Source organism: Rhipicephalus microplus, chromosome 10 (genome assembly GCF_043290135.1).
Source record: "Rhipicephalus microplus isolate Deutch F79 chromosome 10, USDA_Rmic, whole genome shotgun sequence".
Lineage (NCBI taxonomy): Eukaryota > Metazoa > Arthropoda > Arachnida > Ixodida > Ixodidae > Rhipicephalus > Rhipicephalus microplus.
Genome location: NC_134709.1, coordinates 62,422,359 through 62,441,651, shown reverse-complemented (window position 1 = coordinate 62,441,651; position 19,293 = coordinate 62,422,359). Strand labels below are relative to the sequence as shown.

At 46.2% G+C, this 19,293-nt stretch overlaps 1 protein-coding gene across 1 annotated transcript; it reads left to right on the top strand.

The window, feature by feature from the left end:
• Positions 1-279: 279 nt before the first annotated feature.
• Positions 280-17,531, top strand: LOC142774275 (chitinase-3-like protein 1). Its single transcript, XM_075874668.1, has 6 exons — positions 280-342; positions 2,406-2,614; positions 3,808-4,138; positions 12,415-12,753; positions 15,022-15,219; positions 17,358-17,531. The coding sequence occupies exons 1-6, from the start codon at positions 280-282 to the stop codon at positions 17,529-17,531; spliced, it is 1,314 nt and encodes a 437-aa protein (XP_075730783.1).
• The last annotated feature ends 1,762 nt before the right edge of the window (positions 17,532-19,293 follow it).

Below are 19,293 nucleotides of genomic sequence, written 5' to 3'. Positions count from 1 at the left end.
CTCTTTCATCGGCGTTTTCATTGCAGTTAGCTATGCGACTATATTTTTTTCAATTGTATTAACGCATTGTTTCTCCCGAGTCCAACCCAACCTCTCACCATGGCGACATTCTAGGAGCTGTCTCTTGCGCTTTAGTCGCAGTCATACGCAGGTCTCCAGAACAGTCGTTGGTGGCAGCTGCTGTGGATGCTGTCCTCAACAGTTTTCATCACAGCGCTCATCCCGATGGTCGTGTTCTTGACGTTCTTCACGCGCCCGGGAAGGGCATTGCCGACCTCCATGGTCATCCCTGGTGTGGCTACAAGGGTCACCGGCGTGTCCTCGCCTTTTACCATACCGAAGGTGAGACAATGTATAACGTGACTTTTTTGGTGGAGTGGCAAGAACAGGCACGTATTCCGTGAACGCGAAAGCATTAAAGAGTCCGTTTCCCAGAAATTCCGCTGTTGGCGTTGGCGTGTGCGTTGTTGGTTGTGAGTGGGAAATCATCTTGTGCGTGACCGTGAAATCGAAAAAAAAAGATTTAAGTAAAATGAATAATAAATATTTCTGAGTCAGAATGGGGATAGATCTGGGTTCGTTAACGTAGAAAGCGAATGTTATACTAAAAAATATAGTTAAAATGACTTTATGCGTTTGAAAATTTAGTGAAAATCACGTTCATGTTTTAGAAACACACAACACACGCATGCTGAATGCTGAATACATGCTTCACAGTACATGTAATATCACAGTAATATTGTGGTATACAACATTGCATTATCGTGGGGCATAAGATGTGATTGTCATAAGAACGTCAGAGTTTAAAGCCAGTCACTCATTAGAAAAGCCACATACGTTACTGAGCGTATTATATGTTTTCATATCACGCGTGCAACTGCTCGTGGTAAAGCATACTACCCAATACACAGTATGCAGACATATGCCAAAGCTTCTCTGACACAAGCCATCTTCATGTTTATCGATTAGATTGCAGAAATGCCAATTTAAATTTCTTGAGTAACATAATACAACAAAAGAAGCACAGCATATCCATAGTGTGAATAATGACTAAGGTGAAGCGTCCATTCATATGTCCGTGTGTCCATCCGTCCGTGCGTCTGGACAGACAGGCGGACGGAGGCACAGACACACGGATGGATAGACCGACGGACGGAGTGACGGAAGCACGGACACACGAACGGAATGACGAACGGACAGATGGACACAGGTGCACGCACGCCTGGATAGAGGGAAGGGCAGACGTACAGACGGACGGACCAACAGTCGAATTCCGGGACAGTTGGAAGCATAGAGGACAGACACGCAGACGGATCTACAGAGGCACAGACGGACGCATGGATAGACAAACGCAGCACGAACGGACAGACAGGTGAACGGACGGATGGATAGAAAGGTGGACGGAAGCATGAACCATCAGACAGATGGATAGAAGGATGGAAAGAAACTTGGGCAGACAGATGGAGGGACGTACGCACGGACGGACGGAAGCACGTACAGATGGACAGATGGACGGACGGGTGAACAGACAGACTTACGGACGCTTGGTACCACTCATCATCATTCACTCCGTGAATATGCTCTGAAAACAACTAAAACCATCTAGTTATATTATTCCAAGGACATATGCACACAACACCATCTATTGACCAAGTCATAAACTAAAGGTGGCACTGACTACATTTTAGATAAATACGGAGGAGGGAATTATTCCCGACTCAAGAAGCTTCGCCCCTAAATGTATGCACCAAGGCGTTGAAGTACGGGGCAGGATTAGCGTAAGGATGTATTAATTCTTCTTACTGTGACATTGGCCTTGCTGACTTAGAGCCCGTGTTCACGTTCACTATAGAATGCGTTGTCTGACAAAGCGATGGGCAAGTAGGAACCTCGTAAGGCAGAAGACGGGTCACGCGATCGATGGCGGAGACTGTAACTGAAATGCGGAATGAATCAGTGCTGTGCGGAACGCAATACATTTTATTACAATTTTTAAATTCATCAATTAATAATATGAAACTGCAACAGTCTGGGTAAATAAATTATATTTTCTGGTAATTGAATACCTAACAATTTCATCTTGTTGCAAAGTGAGCTGTAACCAGCAGTGCAGTAAGGAACTAAATTTGCGAAATATAGGATGACCAGGAGGGGGTGGAACTTTCTTCGATGAACGTTGTCGTAACACCAGTGCATGTGTTGCCTGGTTAGTCCTCTTTGATGCCTTCGTTTTTATTACTGCAGTATATTGAACCGTTCTCCTTGGCAATCAATATTGCCGTCAACGAGCACTTTTTTGTACTTTTTATGTGTCATTACCATTCACGCACCATTAGTTTTTTGTACGCGACATATTGAAACTATAGTATTATAATAACTGCTTGTCGTTTTGTGTTTTGTAACAGACATCTGCTGGTTTACCTCGTGTGACCTTTGACCCTGATGAGGGCTTTCTTCTGCAACCGGGAGAGACCATACAAGATTTCTGCAGCAAGGAGATGGAACCGGACGAAAGGCCCCCTGCGCCGTCGGCCCCAGTGCCCACGGGAAAGTCTCTGAATACGACCACAAAGGACATACAGCAGCGACCAGTCATCTGCGTCTTTAACGCTAAGTGAGTGTCAGATTATGCACTAAGTCAGCAATCAGGCTTGTATTCGGGCCCCTCGGACCATTTCCTAACCTCACGTCAAAAGGCTCTCATGCCTCCTTCTCTTGTGGAGTTCCTTGAGGGAGCCAGCATTTCCTAAATACTTCTGGAACTGAGGTGGCATATAAAGGCTTCAGCCTTTCTTTGCCAGCAGACGCCTCAGTAAATTCATCGTGTGTCTCACGTCTGGGAAAAAGATTACGTGTGAAATATGGACTGGATGCCCAATTTTATGCAAGAATGACAATATTTCTTTGCATAGCGATGAATTTTAACGGGCACACGGTTTTTTCGCGATATGGGTCTTAGCTTTTTCCACTTACTTATTCAACGTTCACCTATTGTACCAGACAAAGAGCGAATGGTGGGCAAACTTTAGACCTCATTGCTTTCATTGATGCATTTCAATGGCCTGTTTTGTGAGTGCAAGTAATAAGAATAGTTTAAAGCGTTTTACACGTGGGTGAGACTAATATTCATGACAGAGCCGCGTGAAGCCTATGAAAATTCTCTAATTTGGTCCTATTTTGTCTCGAATATTCTTCTTTGATTGCTTTCCGATCGAAGGCGTGTTTCTAAGCAAACAATACGATCTTACAGTATCCGTTCACAGGAATCCAAGTCCTGATCGGATGCAGACGCATGTGGGCGAATTCTTACTAGTGTCACAGTGCGGTGCCTCGGAGTTGAATTCATAGTTGTCGCGAATGGTTGGAATATTTGAAGATTATCGGTTCCTCTTGATCCTAACTCGTAAGTTCCATTTTCGGAGTGATCATGTTTTTTAGACATACCAACCAGGGTCGTACTACAAAAAGGGTTCTTTTGAAGCTGTTTGTCCTACGCTTTAAAATACTCTTGCTGGAACAGCCAAGGCACCAGCTTTCAGGTGTTGGTCACACGCCGGTAAGACGGAAGATTACTAATCTCAACACTTGATGTAATTCGCGGCAAAGAAAAGGAAGGTTTCCTAGGCATACATTGTAGCACATGCAGATGGTAGAATGATAACGCATACGCTTCAAATATAGAGTTTTTGCGAGCTTTAACTACGTACGCGACACGAACCGCCATAGCATGCCCTCAGATACTGTTTGATATGCGATCAAGATTACATTCTTAGCGCGCTAACTTGAAGTCCATGCTGTTGCTTTCAGATACTGGCGGCTCCAGGACACCTACCTCCCTGACTTTATCCCGGTCGATTACTGCACGGCGATACTCTGGTATGGCTATGCTGTAGACGTGAAAGACGGCAGCATCGTGTGGAAGTACCCGAGTGCAAAGACGTACAAGAACTCCTTGCTAGTAATGCTTTACAATGGCCAACTTTCGCACCGGGGCAACAACATCTCCGTGTACTTCGCTTTGGGTGGAGCGCGCGAAGACAACGCCAATTTGTCTTTAATGGTCGGTAACCCCGAAACTCGGCGACGATTGGTGGCGTCCGTTTGGCTTGAGCTTAACAACCCGTTTCAACCGTGGACGGTAAGATTCATAGTTGCCAGTATACTTGCCCTCATACTTGCTAGAGTGATAAGCTGTTGTCTACCCAGAAACTGTTGTGCAAGGTTGTGGCAAGTTCGGGCAGCCTCACTAACCCATGGACGGTATGAATCATAGTTGCCAGTATACCTGCCATCATATTTGCCAGAGTCATACTCACCAGTGTGACTCATGACGTTAGCTTCAGATCTAAAAGACGTACACAGATCCAATGGATAAGTGATTGCGCGAACTTCAATCGCGACGCTGTGCATCAGAATCAGTTTAGCGTCATACTAAAAAAAAAAACAGTCGATACCTTCCAGGCCTTTCAGTAACAAAATAATGCAAATAAAATTATCTAGCGCTTTACGTGCCCGGGCCTTTTCTATTTTGCCTGCATGAAAATGCGACTGCCACGACCGAGATCGAGTCCGTGACCTTCGAGTCAGCTTTTGAGCACCCTAACCGCTACGCCACCGTGGTGGGCAAACATAGATACACTGTACAGTTACAGTGACTAAATTTGTTGTTCCTGTAATGTGTTACCTAAATAATTACTTCTTTGATCTCGTAATTTGCTAATGATGAATTGATTTAGAAAAACTACTTTCAAGGAAGTTGTTCATTATTTTTATATATGCGTTGTCATGTAAAATAGAATGTCCGCTTTTCTTAGGAAAAACATTTTGCTAAGATGTAAGAAAACAAACAGAACTTTCGTACGAATTTTAAACTTCGATCGTGGGAACGAGCGAAATAAACAGAAAAGGCAAAAGGAATCTGAACAGAAATCCTTCAACAACGCTTCTGGAAGGCCACATTCCTCACATTCAAACCAAGCTGATTCAACAATGCCCATACGCTTTGCCGACTATGAGACTGATAATCAGCATGATGGAGCTGTTTGAAAACCATAACAATATAACCGGGAGAGGAAGCTTATTTAACTGATGCCAGCATGGTGGTCACTTCAGGTAGCCAACTTTTCTTCGTTTTTTTTCTCTTTTGAAGCACGTGAGCCCTACGTGTCAAATTTTCGACGGCTCATGCTCTGAAGCATGCACCGTTCTGCATATATATATATATATATATATATATATATATATATATATATATATATATATATATATATATATATATATATATATATATATATATATCTCGGACATCGCAGAAGACGCTGCCACAATTCGCGTTCGTAAAGCCGCCAAGCAAGTAGCAAGAAAGCCGCGCCATGGGACGCCGTCCTGCACTCACCACGATGCTACGCCACGGGACCGGCACGAGACTCGAGGGGCAGAGGAAGAGACCGACGAAGGGGGAATCAGCGAGCAAGAGGCATTCTAGGCTGACCATTTTTAGCTTTGACTTTACGGGCACAAGTTCGCCCTAAATAAAGAGTTTATATAGTACCAGGTGCTATAATTATTTGTAACAATCTGGTGGACGTGCTGGGTATGATTCCAAGCCCACCACAGGCAAGGGAGAGAAGCCCAGATCCGAGAAGATTGATGCCAGCAGAATCGACACCTGTGCACCAACGCACGAGTTGCCGACTACGTGGTGAGCAGCCCGAGTTTGGCCTCCTAATTGACCCATCAAGACCTGTCGAGACCTCAAGCACAAGCGTCACTGCGATGGCCACCCAGTCGATGCCATCTCCATCTCACCTCATTGTGGATTCGCCACGTACACCAGAGGTCTTCCATGGTGAGACCTTTGAAGATGCCGAGGACTGGCTTGAAGGCTTCGAGCGCGTTGCACGATTGAATGGTTGGGACGAAGCCCGAAAACTTCGTTACGTTTACGTCGCCCTGCAAGATTCGGCACGTACGTGGTTTGAGAACCACGAAGCATCCTTGCCGTCGTGGGACGACTTCCGACGAGAGCTAATCGCAACCTATCCGAACACGGACCGCAAAGAGAAGGCAGAGGCTGCTCTTCAGGCAAGAAACCAACGGAATAAAGAGAGCGTGGCCATGTACATAGAAGACATGTCGCGGCTCTTCTGCCAAGCCGACCAAAACATGGCCGAAGAGAAGAAGTTGCGGCACCTAATGCGCGGAGTAAAAGAAGAGATTTTTGCAGGCCTGGTGCGTAATCCACCGCGAACTGTGGCGGAGTTCCGGTCCGAGGCATCGACCATGGAAAGGACACTACAACAACGTGCGCGACTGTACAACAGAGAATTCAGCGTCTCTTCAGTCAGGGCGGAGCCAACAGCCCTCCCCACCAACGTTGACGTCCTCCGAGAAATGGTGAGGGCTATTGTTAAGGAGGAGCTCCAGAAACTGCAACTCTCCAAAGTCCTCCAGCGATGCCATCATTCGCAGACGTTGTACGTGAAGAAGTGCGACAAGCAATTATTCAACCGCAGCCTCAGGTGCCACACCACACGCAACTGGAACCTCAGCCACAGCTGTCGTACGCGCAAGTTTTACGGCGAGACATGAGACGCCCGAGCTTTGCACAAGCTCCCGTTATGCCACCGACCTTTCCTCGCAGTACGCCACCGCCGATGCCAGAAGCCAGAATCCGCAAAAGTGATGTATGACGCATGGCAGACCGGCGGCCCCTCTGCTACCACTGTGGGGAGGCAGGTCATCTTTATCGGACATGCCACTACAGTCGGGTCGGCCTACGTGGCTTCCCAGTGAATGCACCCTGCCCTCGTAACGGTGAGCGCCCTTTCGAAATCGAAGAATAGTTATCTTCGCGCTATGCATATCCAAACACTCAGCGACATGAATCGCGGTCGATTGCACCAATGCGCAATAGGTCGCCGAGTCCACACCCATCATCTACTTTCCCGAGGCGTCGTTCACCAAGCCCTCGACGGGAAAACTAGAAGCAGTGACCTATGGAGGCAGGGCCGCTGATTTTCAGAAAACTGAAAACCCTCCATCGCTAACCGGATCAGTCGACGACACTGACACAATGACGGACAAGCGCAGTTATGGTGACGTGACATCCGAGCTACAAGTCAGAATCGACGACGTGGAAACCATAGCGTTATTAGACACAGGTGCAGACTACTCAGTAATAAGTAGCATGCTCGCAAAGAAGCTGAGGAAAGTGCTCACTCATTGGACCGGACCGCAGATATGCACCGCCGGAGGGCATTTAGTCAGCCCCATAGGAATGTGCACAGCGAGAGTGGGAATAAAAGACCTTGTGTACGTCTGCAGTTTTATTGTTCTCCCCGAATGTTCCCGTGAGGCAATTCTGGGCATGGACTTCCTGCAAGCGAACAGTGCCATCATCGACTTGCAGAAATCCCAAGTTTCTTTCTCTACAGAGAACACTGTTGCCGTGTGTCATGCGGAGCAACCAATTGTTTTGTCTCTTCGTATTGTGGATGAAGGTGTGACAGTGCCGCCACGTAGCAGCGTGACAGTTTCTGTGAAAAGCGACGTTTTTCGTGACTATGCCGGACTAGCTGATGGAAATATCGAACTGCTACTCACAAAAGGGATACGCGTGGCGAGAGGTCTAGTGAAACTGCGGAACGGATACACTGATGTGCTACTGACTAACTTTACCAACGAGGTACAGCATATGGCGAAGGGAGCAGCCATAGCATCATTTCACGACTACGTACAAGTTTCAGATGTTTGCACCTTAGGAAAAGTACCCACAACGCCCTCAACAGTGGACAGTGTCCTCGAGAAAATAGATATTGACCGAGAGCTTCATCTCTGCAGAAAGACCAGATTGTGGAGTTGATCAAGGAATTCGCAGTGTTTTTTCTCTTCATCGAAAGTCGGACGTACACCTGTAGCAAAGCACCGTATTGTAATCGAAGGGCATCTTAGACCAGTATGTCAGCATCCATACCAAGTAGCCCCGAAAGAAAGGGAGGCGATAAAGAATCAAGTACAGGAGATGCTCGACGACGATGTCATGCAGCCCTCCAAAAGCCCATGGGCATCGCCGGTAGTACTGGTGAGGAAGAAGGACAACACCATGCGGTTCTGTGTTGATTACAGAAAACTCAACCTCGTCACGAAGCGAGACGTGTACCCACTCCCACGAGTCGACGATACGTTGGATAAACTGCGCAATGCTCACTTTTTTTCATCGTTGGATCTAAAGAGCGGGTACTGGCAAATAGAAGTCGACGAACGAGATCGGGAAAAGACGGCGTTTGTGACACCCGACGGACTCCAGAGTTCAAAGCACTCCCATTTGGTTTGTGTTCTGCTCCCGCTACCTTCCAGAGGATGATGGACACTGTGCTCTCCGGCCTCAAATGGCAGTCATGTCTTGTCTATCTTGATGACGTAGTAATTTTTTCCACTACGTTCGAGCAGCACGTACAGAGATTGAGAACGGTACTGGACGCTATTCGTAAGGCTGCACTTACGATCAAACCCGAAAAGGGCCACTTTGGATTCCGGGAGCTTCGGTTCCTCGGGAACATTGTCAGTTCTCACGATGTCCACCCAGATCCGGATAAAATCACTGTGGTTGAAAATTTCCCAAGGCAAGAGACAAAAGCTATGCGACGTTTCGTGGGGCTTTGTGCCTACTATAGGCGCTTCGTTGAAACTTCTCCAAGATTGCGGAACCCCTGACACGGCTTATGAAGGAAGGTGTACCATTTATCTGGCACCAAGAGCAAGAAGACGCCTTCTTTGAGTTACGACGGCGTTTGCAGTCACCTCCCATACCCGCTCATTTCGACGAAGATGCCAAAACAGACATTCATACGCACGCCAGCAACGTTGGCCTCGGTGCTATTCTTGTTCAATGGCAGAACGGGGAAGAAAAATTTTTGATTATGCGAGCCGCACTCTTTCGAAAGCTGAGTATAATTATTCAGCTACGGAAAAGGAATGTCACGCAGTTATGTGGGCCATCAGTAAGTTCCGTCCATATTTATACGGTAGACCACTCCGAGCCATCAGTGACCATCATTCACTGTGCTGGCTTGCGAACCTCAAGGATCCTTCCGGAAGACTTGCTAGATAGAGCCTGCGTCTACAAGAATATGACATCACCGTAGTCTACAAGTCTGGCCACAAGCACAATGACGCGGACTGCTTGTCACGAGCGCCAGTCCAGACCTCGTTTCCTGAGCATGAACAAGACTCCGCATTTCTTGGAGCTGTGAATGCGTCGGAGATGGCTCATGATCAGCGAATGGACCCAGAATTACTTCTGCTCATTCAATATTTAGAGGGGCAGCAAGTCGATGTACTGCGAGTTTTCGTCCGTGGACTACGTTCCTACGCGTTCCGCAACAACGTTCTCTACAAGAGAATCTTTCAACACACCTGTGAAACGTTCCTACTGCTGATACCATCATCACTGCGAGCGGAAATTTTAGACGCGTGTCATGATGACCCATCGGCAGGTCACTTGGGCATTAGTAGGACTTTGGCAAGAATCCGCCAAAGATATTACTGGCCAAAATTGATGGATTCAGTACAGCATTACGTAAGATCATGTCGAGAATGCCAAAGACGCAAAGTACCACCCCTAAAACCAGCAGGTCTTTTGAAACCGATAAAGCCACCGAAAATCCCGTTTGAGCAGGTCGGAATGAATTTGCTAGGACCATTTCCTATGTCATCGTTTGGGAAGCGCTGGATAGTTGTAGCAGCCGACTACATGACCCGGTAGGCTGAGACGTCATCTCTCACAAAAGGAACGGCAAATGAAGTGGCTCAGTTTTTTGTGACCGAGATAGTGCTGCGACATGGCACACCTAAAGTCCTTATAACTGACAAAGGAACTGCGTTCACTGCCAGGCTAGTACAGTCTGTCATGAAGTTAACGCACACCGACCACAGAACTACCGCATACCATCCGCAAACTAACGGGTTAACTGAAAGGCTGAACAGGACGCTTGCTGACATGATCGCGATGTATGTGGACGTAGCATCGGACTTGGGCCACCTTATTACCGCATGCTACATTTGCATACAATACCGCAGTACAAGAGACAACCCACTTCACGCCGTTTCAACTTGTTTATGGGCGGACAGTAATAACGACATTAGACGCGATGCTGCCTGTCAACAGCACGAATGAAGAGGACCCTGACATAAGCGAATATGTAGAAAGGGCAGAAGAGGCGCGACAACTAGCACGGAACCGCATCATTCAACAGCAGGACATCGACGCGCACCGTTATAATCTAAGACGAAGGGATGTTCAGTACTCTCCTGGAGACCAAGTGTGGGTCTGGACGCCTGTACGTGCACGTGGCCTATCAGAAAAGCTTATGCGGCGCTAGTTTGGCCCTTACAGGGTTCTTCGTCAGCTAGGCCCATTAAACTACGAAGTGATCCCTGAAGGTCAAGTAGGCACAACACGACGCCGGAATTTCCCGGAAGTTGTACATGTAATACGGATGAAACCGTACGACGACAGGAACTCAACAAGTGAACTGACTCCCGTCGTCTAAGACAAGGACCAGTCCTATTGTTTAGAAACTGTCAGCCGGCTCTACGCATCGGGGCGATGCGTGCTAGGAGGGGGACTAATGCCACAGCTCGAACATCGCAGAAGACGCTGCCACAATTCGCGTTCGTAAAAGCCGCCAAGCAAGTAGCAAGAAAGCCGCGCCATGTAACGCCGTCCTGCACGCTCCACGATGCTACGCCACGGTACTGGCACGAGACTCGAGGGGCAGATGAAGAGAGCGACGAAGTTGGAGTCAGCGAGCAAGAGGCATTCTAGGCTGACCATTTTTAGCTTTGAGTTTACGGGCACAAGTTCGCCCTAAATAAAGAGTTTATATAGTACCAGGCGCTATAATTATTCGTAACAATATATATATATACATATATATATATATATATATATATATATATATATAGAAGGGAAGGCATGTCAGGTCTGGGTATTTTCTATAGTGAATGCAGATAGCACATTTGAAAAGGAAATTGTATTTACTAACGTTTCAGCCGTGACACGGCCTTCGTCAGAGTAAGTAGGTACGATACAATGCAGCCGCGTTATAGGCTCACGTGATCAACTCTCGGTACAGCAGCTAGGGCAATCAAAGTGAAAAAAAATGGTAATCTGTCAGAACCTTGCCACAAGGTGCGTGTGTGTGTGTGTGTGTGTGTCTGTGTGTGTGTATGCGCTGTTCGTACTATGCTGATAGTGCAGGAAAGCATGTTCTGCGAGCAGCTTACGCTATAGACAGTAAAAATGAACAGCTGTACTTTCACCGAAAGCGACCAGTAGACTCTTACTGAATGGCTGTCACCTCAAGTGACAACCTCAAATTTTATGAACTAAAATTGCTAATTATTTGCGTCTTGCATGATAAAAGTTTATGCAAAAACGTTGCCATTTTTTAAATAAAACGCTGTACCCCGCTAAAAAGGGAGTACTTTGCGTGAAAGAGTTCACAAAAAGGCTGTTTTGAAACACGTCCCCAGTGGAGAATCCACCCAATAGCTATCATCCTGGAGTTTAATTTCTGTGTCATTGATGCTGCTTACCAACGACGTCTCGAATAATATTCATATTCATATTTATTTCAGAGAACTACAAATAACAAAATGTGCATTTGTTCTGTCTAGAAGAAGCCAAAAAGGCAGGAATGCCTGATTGAATGTCACGCCCTTTGTTAAGGCCCACAATATTGAGTATTTAAATTCATATTTCAATTCAGTATCGTTTGAGGAATTTGTGGCAAAGTCATTAGTAATACTAAGAAATTGTAATTAGTTTGAAATCTAATACTACCATGTGTTGTAACCTGAGCGAAATTCATTTTTTTCATGCAGTGACTATCATAAGGCACCTTCTTGATTGATTGACATGTGTGGTTTAACGTGCTAAAACCACCATATGATTACGAGAGACGCCGTCGTGGAAGGTTCCGGAAATTTCGTACCTGGGATTCTTAGCGTGCACTAAAATCTGAGCACACGGGCCTACAGCATTTTCGCCTGCATTGAAAATGCAGCCGCCGCAGCTTGGATTCAATCCCGCGAGCTGCGGGTCAGCAGCCGAGTACCTCGGTCACTAGATTATCGCGGTGGGGCAAGGCGCCTTTTTGCATTAAGTAGCTGCATAAACAAGTCATCGCCCATTCGAAGAAGTCACTTTCTCGAAATTTAACTCTCGCACGAAGCAAAACCGAAACACATAGGTAGCGTTTCTCAAGTGTTGCGTTAGGAAACGCGGTGATGATCTGTGTAGTAGACTTCCGTTATGCACAGTAACCTTTACCATGCCATTCTTAAACATAGCTGTGGAACATTTCACCAAGATCAGTAATGCAACTGGGTCGTTAATGTTTCACGCAGGGAGTGAACGTGGACTGGGACTATCCGGGAGAACCATGCAACCCCGGAACGGGCAGCGGCGCCTTCGTAGAGCTAATCAATGACCTAAAAAGACAGTTTATTGATGTCATCATAAGCGTTCCACCAGTGAAGTCACGGCTACATGTCTACAGCCTGGACAAGGTCATTGGTTTAGTCGACTTTATCATCATCAAAACACACATGCACACTGCGAACCCATCGATGCGTGACGTCGTCAGATGCAGCGGGGATCACAGCGACGCGGCTGACGTCTTCAACGCGGCGCTCAGCAGCCTACCCAAGTCGGACGACGATTGGCGTCTAGGATACAGCATTTCGGTGCGTCGGCCACGATGAAAGCGGCATAGGTATAATCTAGTCGCGGTCCTAAGGGGAACGCCCGTCTAATCGGTAATCATGGCGTTCGACATTGCTGCTTCGACTATCACAGGTCATCTTTTCCTTTAATATGAAGAAATGTGTACATTTGTTTTCTTTCTGTTGGTTACTTTTATTTGTAAAGTGAAGTTCCTAATGCCAGCCTTTATGTAGTACCAACATTAAGGTTCTTTCAGGAAAGTAACAGAACTTACTGACTGCTCAACCACCCAAGTGTTTATTAGATCAGCTCTTAGGTGTACGCTAGAGGGCGTTAGGGGGCTTCCAACGCCATAATATAGGCAACTAAGGGAGGGTGGGGGTACGCAAAGTCTGCGCCATGCCTTTATTCAGTTGGACCTGTCCAGTCATTCCTGGAAGCGCAAAGTTGTATCCATGAACGTTTTTGTACAAATAATGGCCAGGGAAGGCTCATGGTCTTGCCTTCAAAGAGCTGTTCTCTTTCCGCCGTTATTGTAGAAAATCTGGAAACCAAAGGCAGGTAATTGGAAACCAAAAGCAGGTAATTGTGAACAGCACACCGTCGCTTATTTTTCACGGTCGTTTTCATTGAGAAGACTGATCTTAGGTGACGACCAATAAGAAAGGGAAACTCATTAAGATAAAACTTGTCCCGCCCCCCCCCCCCTTCTAGAGAGAACCCTGAGAGAACAATGAGCACTGTCCATATTATGGCTACAAGTTGGCCCTTCCGATTATCACTGAGTAAGTCAGTCAAACGCTCTCCTCGGTATATCTATGGATGTGAGCAGCTGGTCTTTCAACCTAATGATGCAGGAGAGTTTTCAAATCGCCTCGCGAATTTGGCCGGGTGATCTTGAATGCCACAAATGACAACGTCGCCTCAACGGGCGTTTCCGCTAACAATGTATAGCCATTAGTCTACACTTGCACATGTTCAAATGCGCAACACTGCACAATGTTGGGTTCACCGGAACTCGCTCTTTTATACGCTGTACTCACGTCTCTCATATCTAGGTAAAATGCGGGAAGCTTTCGCGCTTGACAGCACAACTCTGGGCCATCATGTCCGCTTTAATCAAGGTCTCGGAATCGATTTCATGCTGGTTGCGCCGACCCACTAGAAGGGTACAAGGCGCGAATCTCATTGAATAGGTAGTAAAGCTCATGTTGTTTTTCTTAAAGTGATAGCAATTACGAAATCGTTTTATAGAAATTCTGGTACCTGCGGTTCATGTCGTTCACTGTCGGCCAATATACGGCGCTTTCAATAAGCAGAATATCGCAACGGAAGCCAATAATGAAGACTCAAGCCCCGCGCCTTCTTTGTGTAACCACGCGTTCGAACATATAGACTTTAGAATAGGCGAAACTGCTTAGAAAAAAAATGCCGTATCCTGCACTCAGTTGCGCAGGCGTTGAAACAGCAATACCGTACGATTTTGAACACTAATATGATTGCTTTTATGGTTTGTTTCTAGGCCTTTGCTAGGTGATGCATGTTGTTTTTAAGTCGCCTTAAGGTCACTGCTAGACTTTAAATGGCTGATGCTAGGTTGTCTTCCCCTTAATTCTCCCCAAAAATAAATTCAAATTAAACTAGAGGCAGACACACCCGCTACACGGGCGTGCAATCATTTGCCGAGGTCTCGCATCACTTCAGGGTCTCACAACGCTGTAAAAAATAATAAAAATATCAATTCCAGAAGCTACACTTGCCACAAGCATGATATAGGGCTTAGTACGACACACTAGGGTCCTTTTACCTATCTTCAATTCGTAACAGGCACTTAACCCTGTATACACACGGGTGGTTTGCATTTGGACCCCACCAGAATGCTGCCGCCTTTGTCGGGAATCCGACCGGTGTCCTCGGGCTTCGCAACGCGGCCTGTTATTTGCTGATCGACTATGGCGGTTCAGTGAGGATGCGATAGGAATCATTAACTTGTTGTGGAGTGAGCTCACCATTAAAGGGGAAGTAGCAGAGGGAATTGAAAATTGTTAAAAGCCCAATGCCACTTCTTGTCCAGTAATGATCATGGTGGCATAATTCAGCTATAGTATAGTCGCCCAGTGTGTCTCTGGAGTGTGACCACAATAGTTTTGTTGATGCTATACAATGGAGCCACGCACGCCCAGAAGGCGCACTAACTCGAAAAATAAGAGACCGGTGTGACCACGGACCAAGGTGGTTTGAAATAAAATATTTTAAAAAAATCTCCTTGGACTGGACTGTTCTCGCAGGTGGCTCCGGAGACGTTTGTAGCACCGGCCGCTCAGCTGGGGGCTCCCGTCCTGGGCACGGCGCCGTGGGACAACCAGACCCGTCAACCCGGCCGGACGAGCTATGCGTCTGTTTGCCAGGAGAAGTCAGTGATGAGAACGAAATCGCACCCGCTGTGCCTCATGGTCGCCCGTCAAAAGGAGAACCAGAACGTGCTCGTAAGCGACATTCGTGAAAGCGTGGGACGTTGGCACTGTTGGCATACATACGTACTTACATACTTACATACATACATACATACATACATACATACATACATACATACATACATACATACATACATACATACATACATACACACATACATACATACTGTCACGTTTCTTAAGACAAACTTGGTTTATTGGGTTCGTTGAGTCGACTAGCCAAGCAGCAGCTCAGACAGATCGTCTTTGTCTTCTTCCACTCCCGGATCTCACCCAAGCATATCAGGTGGCATTAGTCCCCCCTTTGAAAGCATCGACTCGATGATCGTAACGAAAAAAAAATGAAGGCATACACACGCAGATACAGAGAACCAAAAGAGGGAGAGTGCCAGTACTCGCAGGGCAAATGAGGAAATTTCGCCAATGCTTGCGCCAAGCGCAAAAACAAAAGGCATAAAAACACAGGAGAACACGAACAGCAGCAGCAGCAGCAGCACAATGTCACGGCTTGTCGCAACACGTGAACAACAAGGGCTACTGTGTGAAGCAGGGCTTCAGCCTAACGACATGCACGGTTTCGGGCCGAAGCTGTCGACGAGAAGACGCTGCGCCGTCCGGAAATACCTCGTAGGTAAGATCGGTGACACGTCTAAGAACCTTGTACGGTCCAAAATAACGGCTTAGGAGTTTTTCGGATAAGCCTGGTCGCCGGACAGGGGTCCATACCCACACTCGGTCCCCAGGGTGGTAGGTGACGCTTCGATGGCGGAGGTTGTAACGTCGTGCGTCTTCATCTTGTTGGCGACTGGTGTTTATGCGAGCTAGCTGACGAGCTTCTTCGGCGTATTGACGCAAGCATATCAGGTGGCAATACATACATGTATGTATGTATGCATACATACATGTATGTATACATACATGTATGTATGTATACATACATATGTATACATACATACATACATACATACATACATACATACATACATACATACATACATACATACATACATACATACATACATACATACATAGTTACGTACGTACGTACGTAAAACTCCAGTGGCTTCAGTGCCGTAACGTCACGATCAGTGATAAAACAGCGGTGCTGGCGACAACATATTTCCATTTTACGGCTTCACATGCCTCCATAGTAGTTTTTGCCACTATATTACTACACGAAAGCCCAGCCTTCTTATCGAGATTCACGGATCCATAGTCGCAACACATGTAACGTACAACAGCTACTCCATACTGGGATGGAGGCGTGCACAATCCACAAAGGATTTTGGTTGTTCTTGAACTTTCGCAGAGAGTGCCATTGCTTGCGTGTGTCACACAAGTGTCATCATGCCAAACACAAAGCATGCTTAACAGAGTTTCTGCACTCAGTTAGTCTGTCAGTCGGCCGGTTAGTGGGTTAGTTGGTTTCTTGTTTGGTTCGTTGGTTTGTTGGTCTGTTCATTTGTTACTTAGTTGGCTTCTAATCAGTCTATCTACAGAATTTTTCACTAAAAATGTCAAAACTTTTGACTCTAGCCCTTTCACCAAAAGTATACCCACAAGCAAAACTGTTCGTACAGTTTCAAATGTGGCACAATGTGGCACAATGTGGCAATGTGGCAAATGCACAATGTGGCATATTAGGGGCGACGCTCCTCAAGGTGAAGGCTTGTCCGTCGGTGCCGTTGGTGAGTGCCACAGCCGAGATGACGATGATGCAGCAGACGAAGAAGAAATGAATGACGAACATGGACGGCTGGCTTGAGCAGCACATGACATCTCGATATATATGATACTATAGATATGGCTGGTAGCAACCAACAACTACCACAGGAGCGCGCGCAGGTTTGTCTTTGCCGACTTCAGGTTAGATGCGATAACGCAAAGCAGTAATAATGAAGGCAAAGCGAAATTCACAACTCAACACAACATACCAGTTATGACCAATAAACATTGTAGATAGCTGTATACCGCTTTGTCACTCATTTACACGAGTGAGTGGTCAGAGTCACGGGTGATTTACAGTAACACCGAAGGATCCCGCTGCTTCGCCCACTCACCATCATTTACTTCTTAGATATAACATGTTTTTTTCTTGTTTAGGTGAATGCCTTGCTCTTGATGAAAACCCTGCAATGACGTTTGTCCAGGTTGCAACTTTCTCCGACGAGCGGGCACTTATGGAACGCATGAACCTGACGTACTCGAGCAACATGGCCTTGGCACCTGTGGCGGTGTACGACATCGACCTGGACGACTTTGCCGGCGAATGCGGGAACGGCCTGTCGCCGCTCATTCGAGCCGTGGCCACAGGTCCCGGCTGACTTTTTCGTTGACGTCATCAAACGAGCGCCAGATGACACGTTCGACGCCGTGCTAATAAGTGTTGACGAACTTCATGACAGTACTATATGCTCTTTATTGTGTTGTGGGGCTCAGAAATTTGTGCGCGAATATTGTTGTTTTCTCAGAAAGAAACAGAATTTAAGAGCTCGACAAAATAGACCAGATTTCTCGAACTTTAAGGCCTGATGTTGCATTAGCACTATGGGGGACATTTCTCACCGTAACGTGGACGCGAAATAGCATGCCTGTTTTAGGTTTTATTTTGAGAATGATAAACGCTTCTATCACTAAATTAAAATGATGTGTGAACGACACTGGATAATTTTAACAACGTCGTCAGAAAAACACGAGATTGCTGATCCTGATCATTTTGTGTGACAAAATCACAATAATAATCACTAACGACCGTAAAGCGGTGTAAGTTTTAGCCAAAAACATTGTACAAAAACAGTGTAAAAACAATGTAACGAGGATAAGTAAATTTGTCTGCTCGAGCATTATTGAAGATGTGGACTGGATAAAAATAGTCGCCCAGGTCTTGCAGCAAGAAGGTTTGCAAAAATACGAGAGCGCTGTCGTTGTCGAAGAATCGTACGTGAAATTGCTAACTGTTGCCGGAACTAGGGTGAACTTGCACGAAAGTTCACAAAAATGTGTCCAGAGTGCATAAGTGAAAAGAATGGTGTTGTCTTCGCGTTGTATTGAAAACTTTTCATTGTGCTTTCTTATACCTGTCCATCATTCTTAGGAAGACGGAGAATAGCTCTTTCATACTGCCTCAATAATCTCTACTAACTAAATGTAGTGACCCTCGACCCGTTAAAGCGGTGTCCCCAATGTTCACCTTTATATGCAGTAACGTTCCTTCCACGTCAAAATCAAAATGACTAACGCCTGCCTAGCGTGGCGAGAAACACAATTAGACTTGGAGAGAGCATTGATTCTCGACGGGTATGCTGTACTGGTAATCACGATAAATAGCCCCGCTGAGCCTAATGTTAAACGATATGACAGCAAATAGAGACAAACTTGTGGGGATCAAAACCTCGTGATAGGGAGCGACGAAACTCGTACGTTTCACTCGGCCAGCGAAATGGCGTTCTTTAAAAGATACGGACATGAAGTAGTTCTCGCACGGTGACTGCATATTAGACTTGCTGTCTTTTCTCCGAAAACCACACGGCCTAGCGGCGTTATATAGGGTTCTCTGGGACTACAGGTCTCGAGATTTGCTTTCAAAATGTACAAGATTACATGAAAATAAGACCTGTCCCGTGCAGCAAAGCATCTTCTGAAACGTAGATGTTCAACGTAAGTTGATGGACCTTTGAGATCGCCACAGCTGTAAAGTTGTGCAGCTGGCGACATCTGGAGGGATTACAAGATAAAAAGGAATCTGCCTATTTCCGTACATAGAAAGTGGCCAGGAGAGTATAGAAATTGTGGCAAGGAGAGCGCGAAGCTGTTGGTGGCTCGATAAAATGGATAGACAGGTACGACAAAAGAGCTTTTCATTTGTTCGCATTTCATGTCCAACTTCATGGGGCCACGCTAATAAAAAGAAGGCTCGGCCCAACGCGAACAGTTATGGTTCAGTTTATTTATGGGAACGCAAAAAAATGCTTCGAAATGGTTCGTGAAGGTTTTTATTTGTAGGTAAAAAATGAAGTTACAGTAATAATAACGTTGTATTTGCGGTATACTTACTTGCTCACCTGTAAAGAACATGAAGTCGGTGAG

Coding starts and splice junctions, on each gene's coding strand:
- LOC142774275 (XM_075874668.1), top strand. CDS start 280: ATGGTCATCCCTGGTGTGGCTACAAGGGTCACCGGCGTGTCCTCGCCT. Junction 4,139..12,414: donor ACCCGTTTCAACCGTGGACG/GTAAGATTCATA, acceptor TGTTTCACGCAG/GGAGTGAACGTGGACTGGGA. Junction 15,220..17,357: donor AGGAGAACCAGAACGTGCTC/GTAAGCGACATT, acceptor ACGTTTGTCCAG/GTTGCAACTTTCTCCGACGA.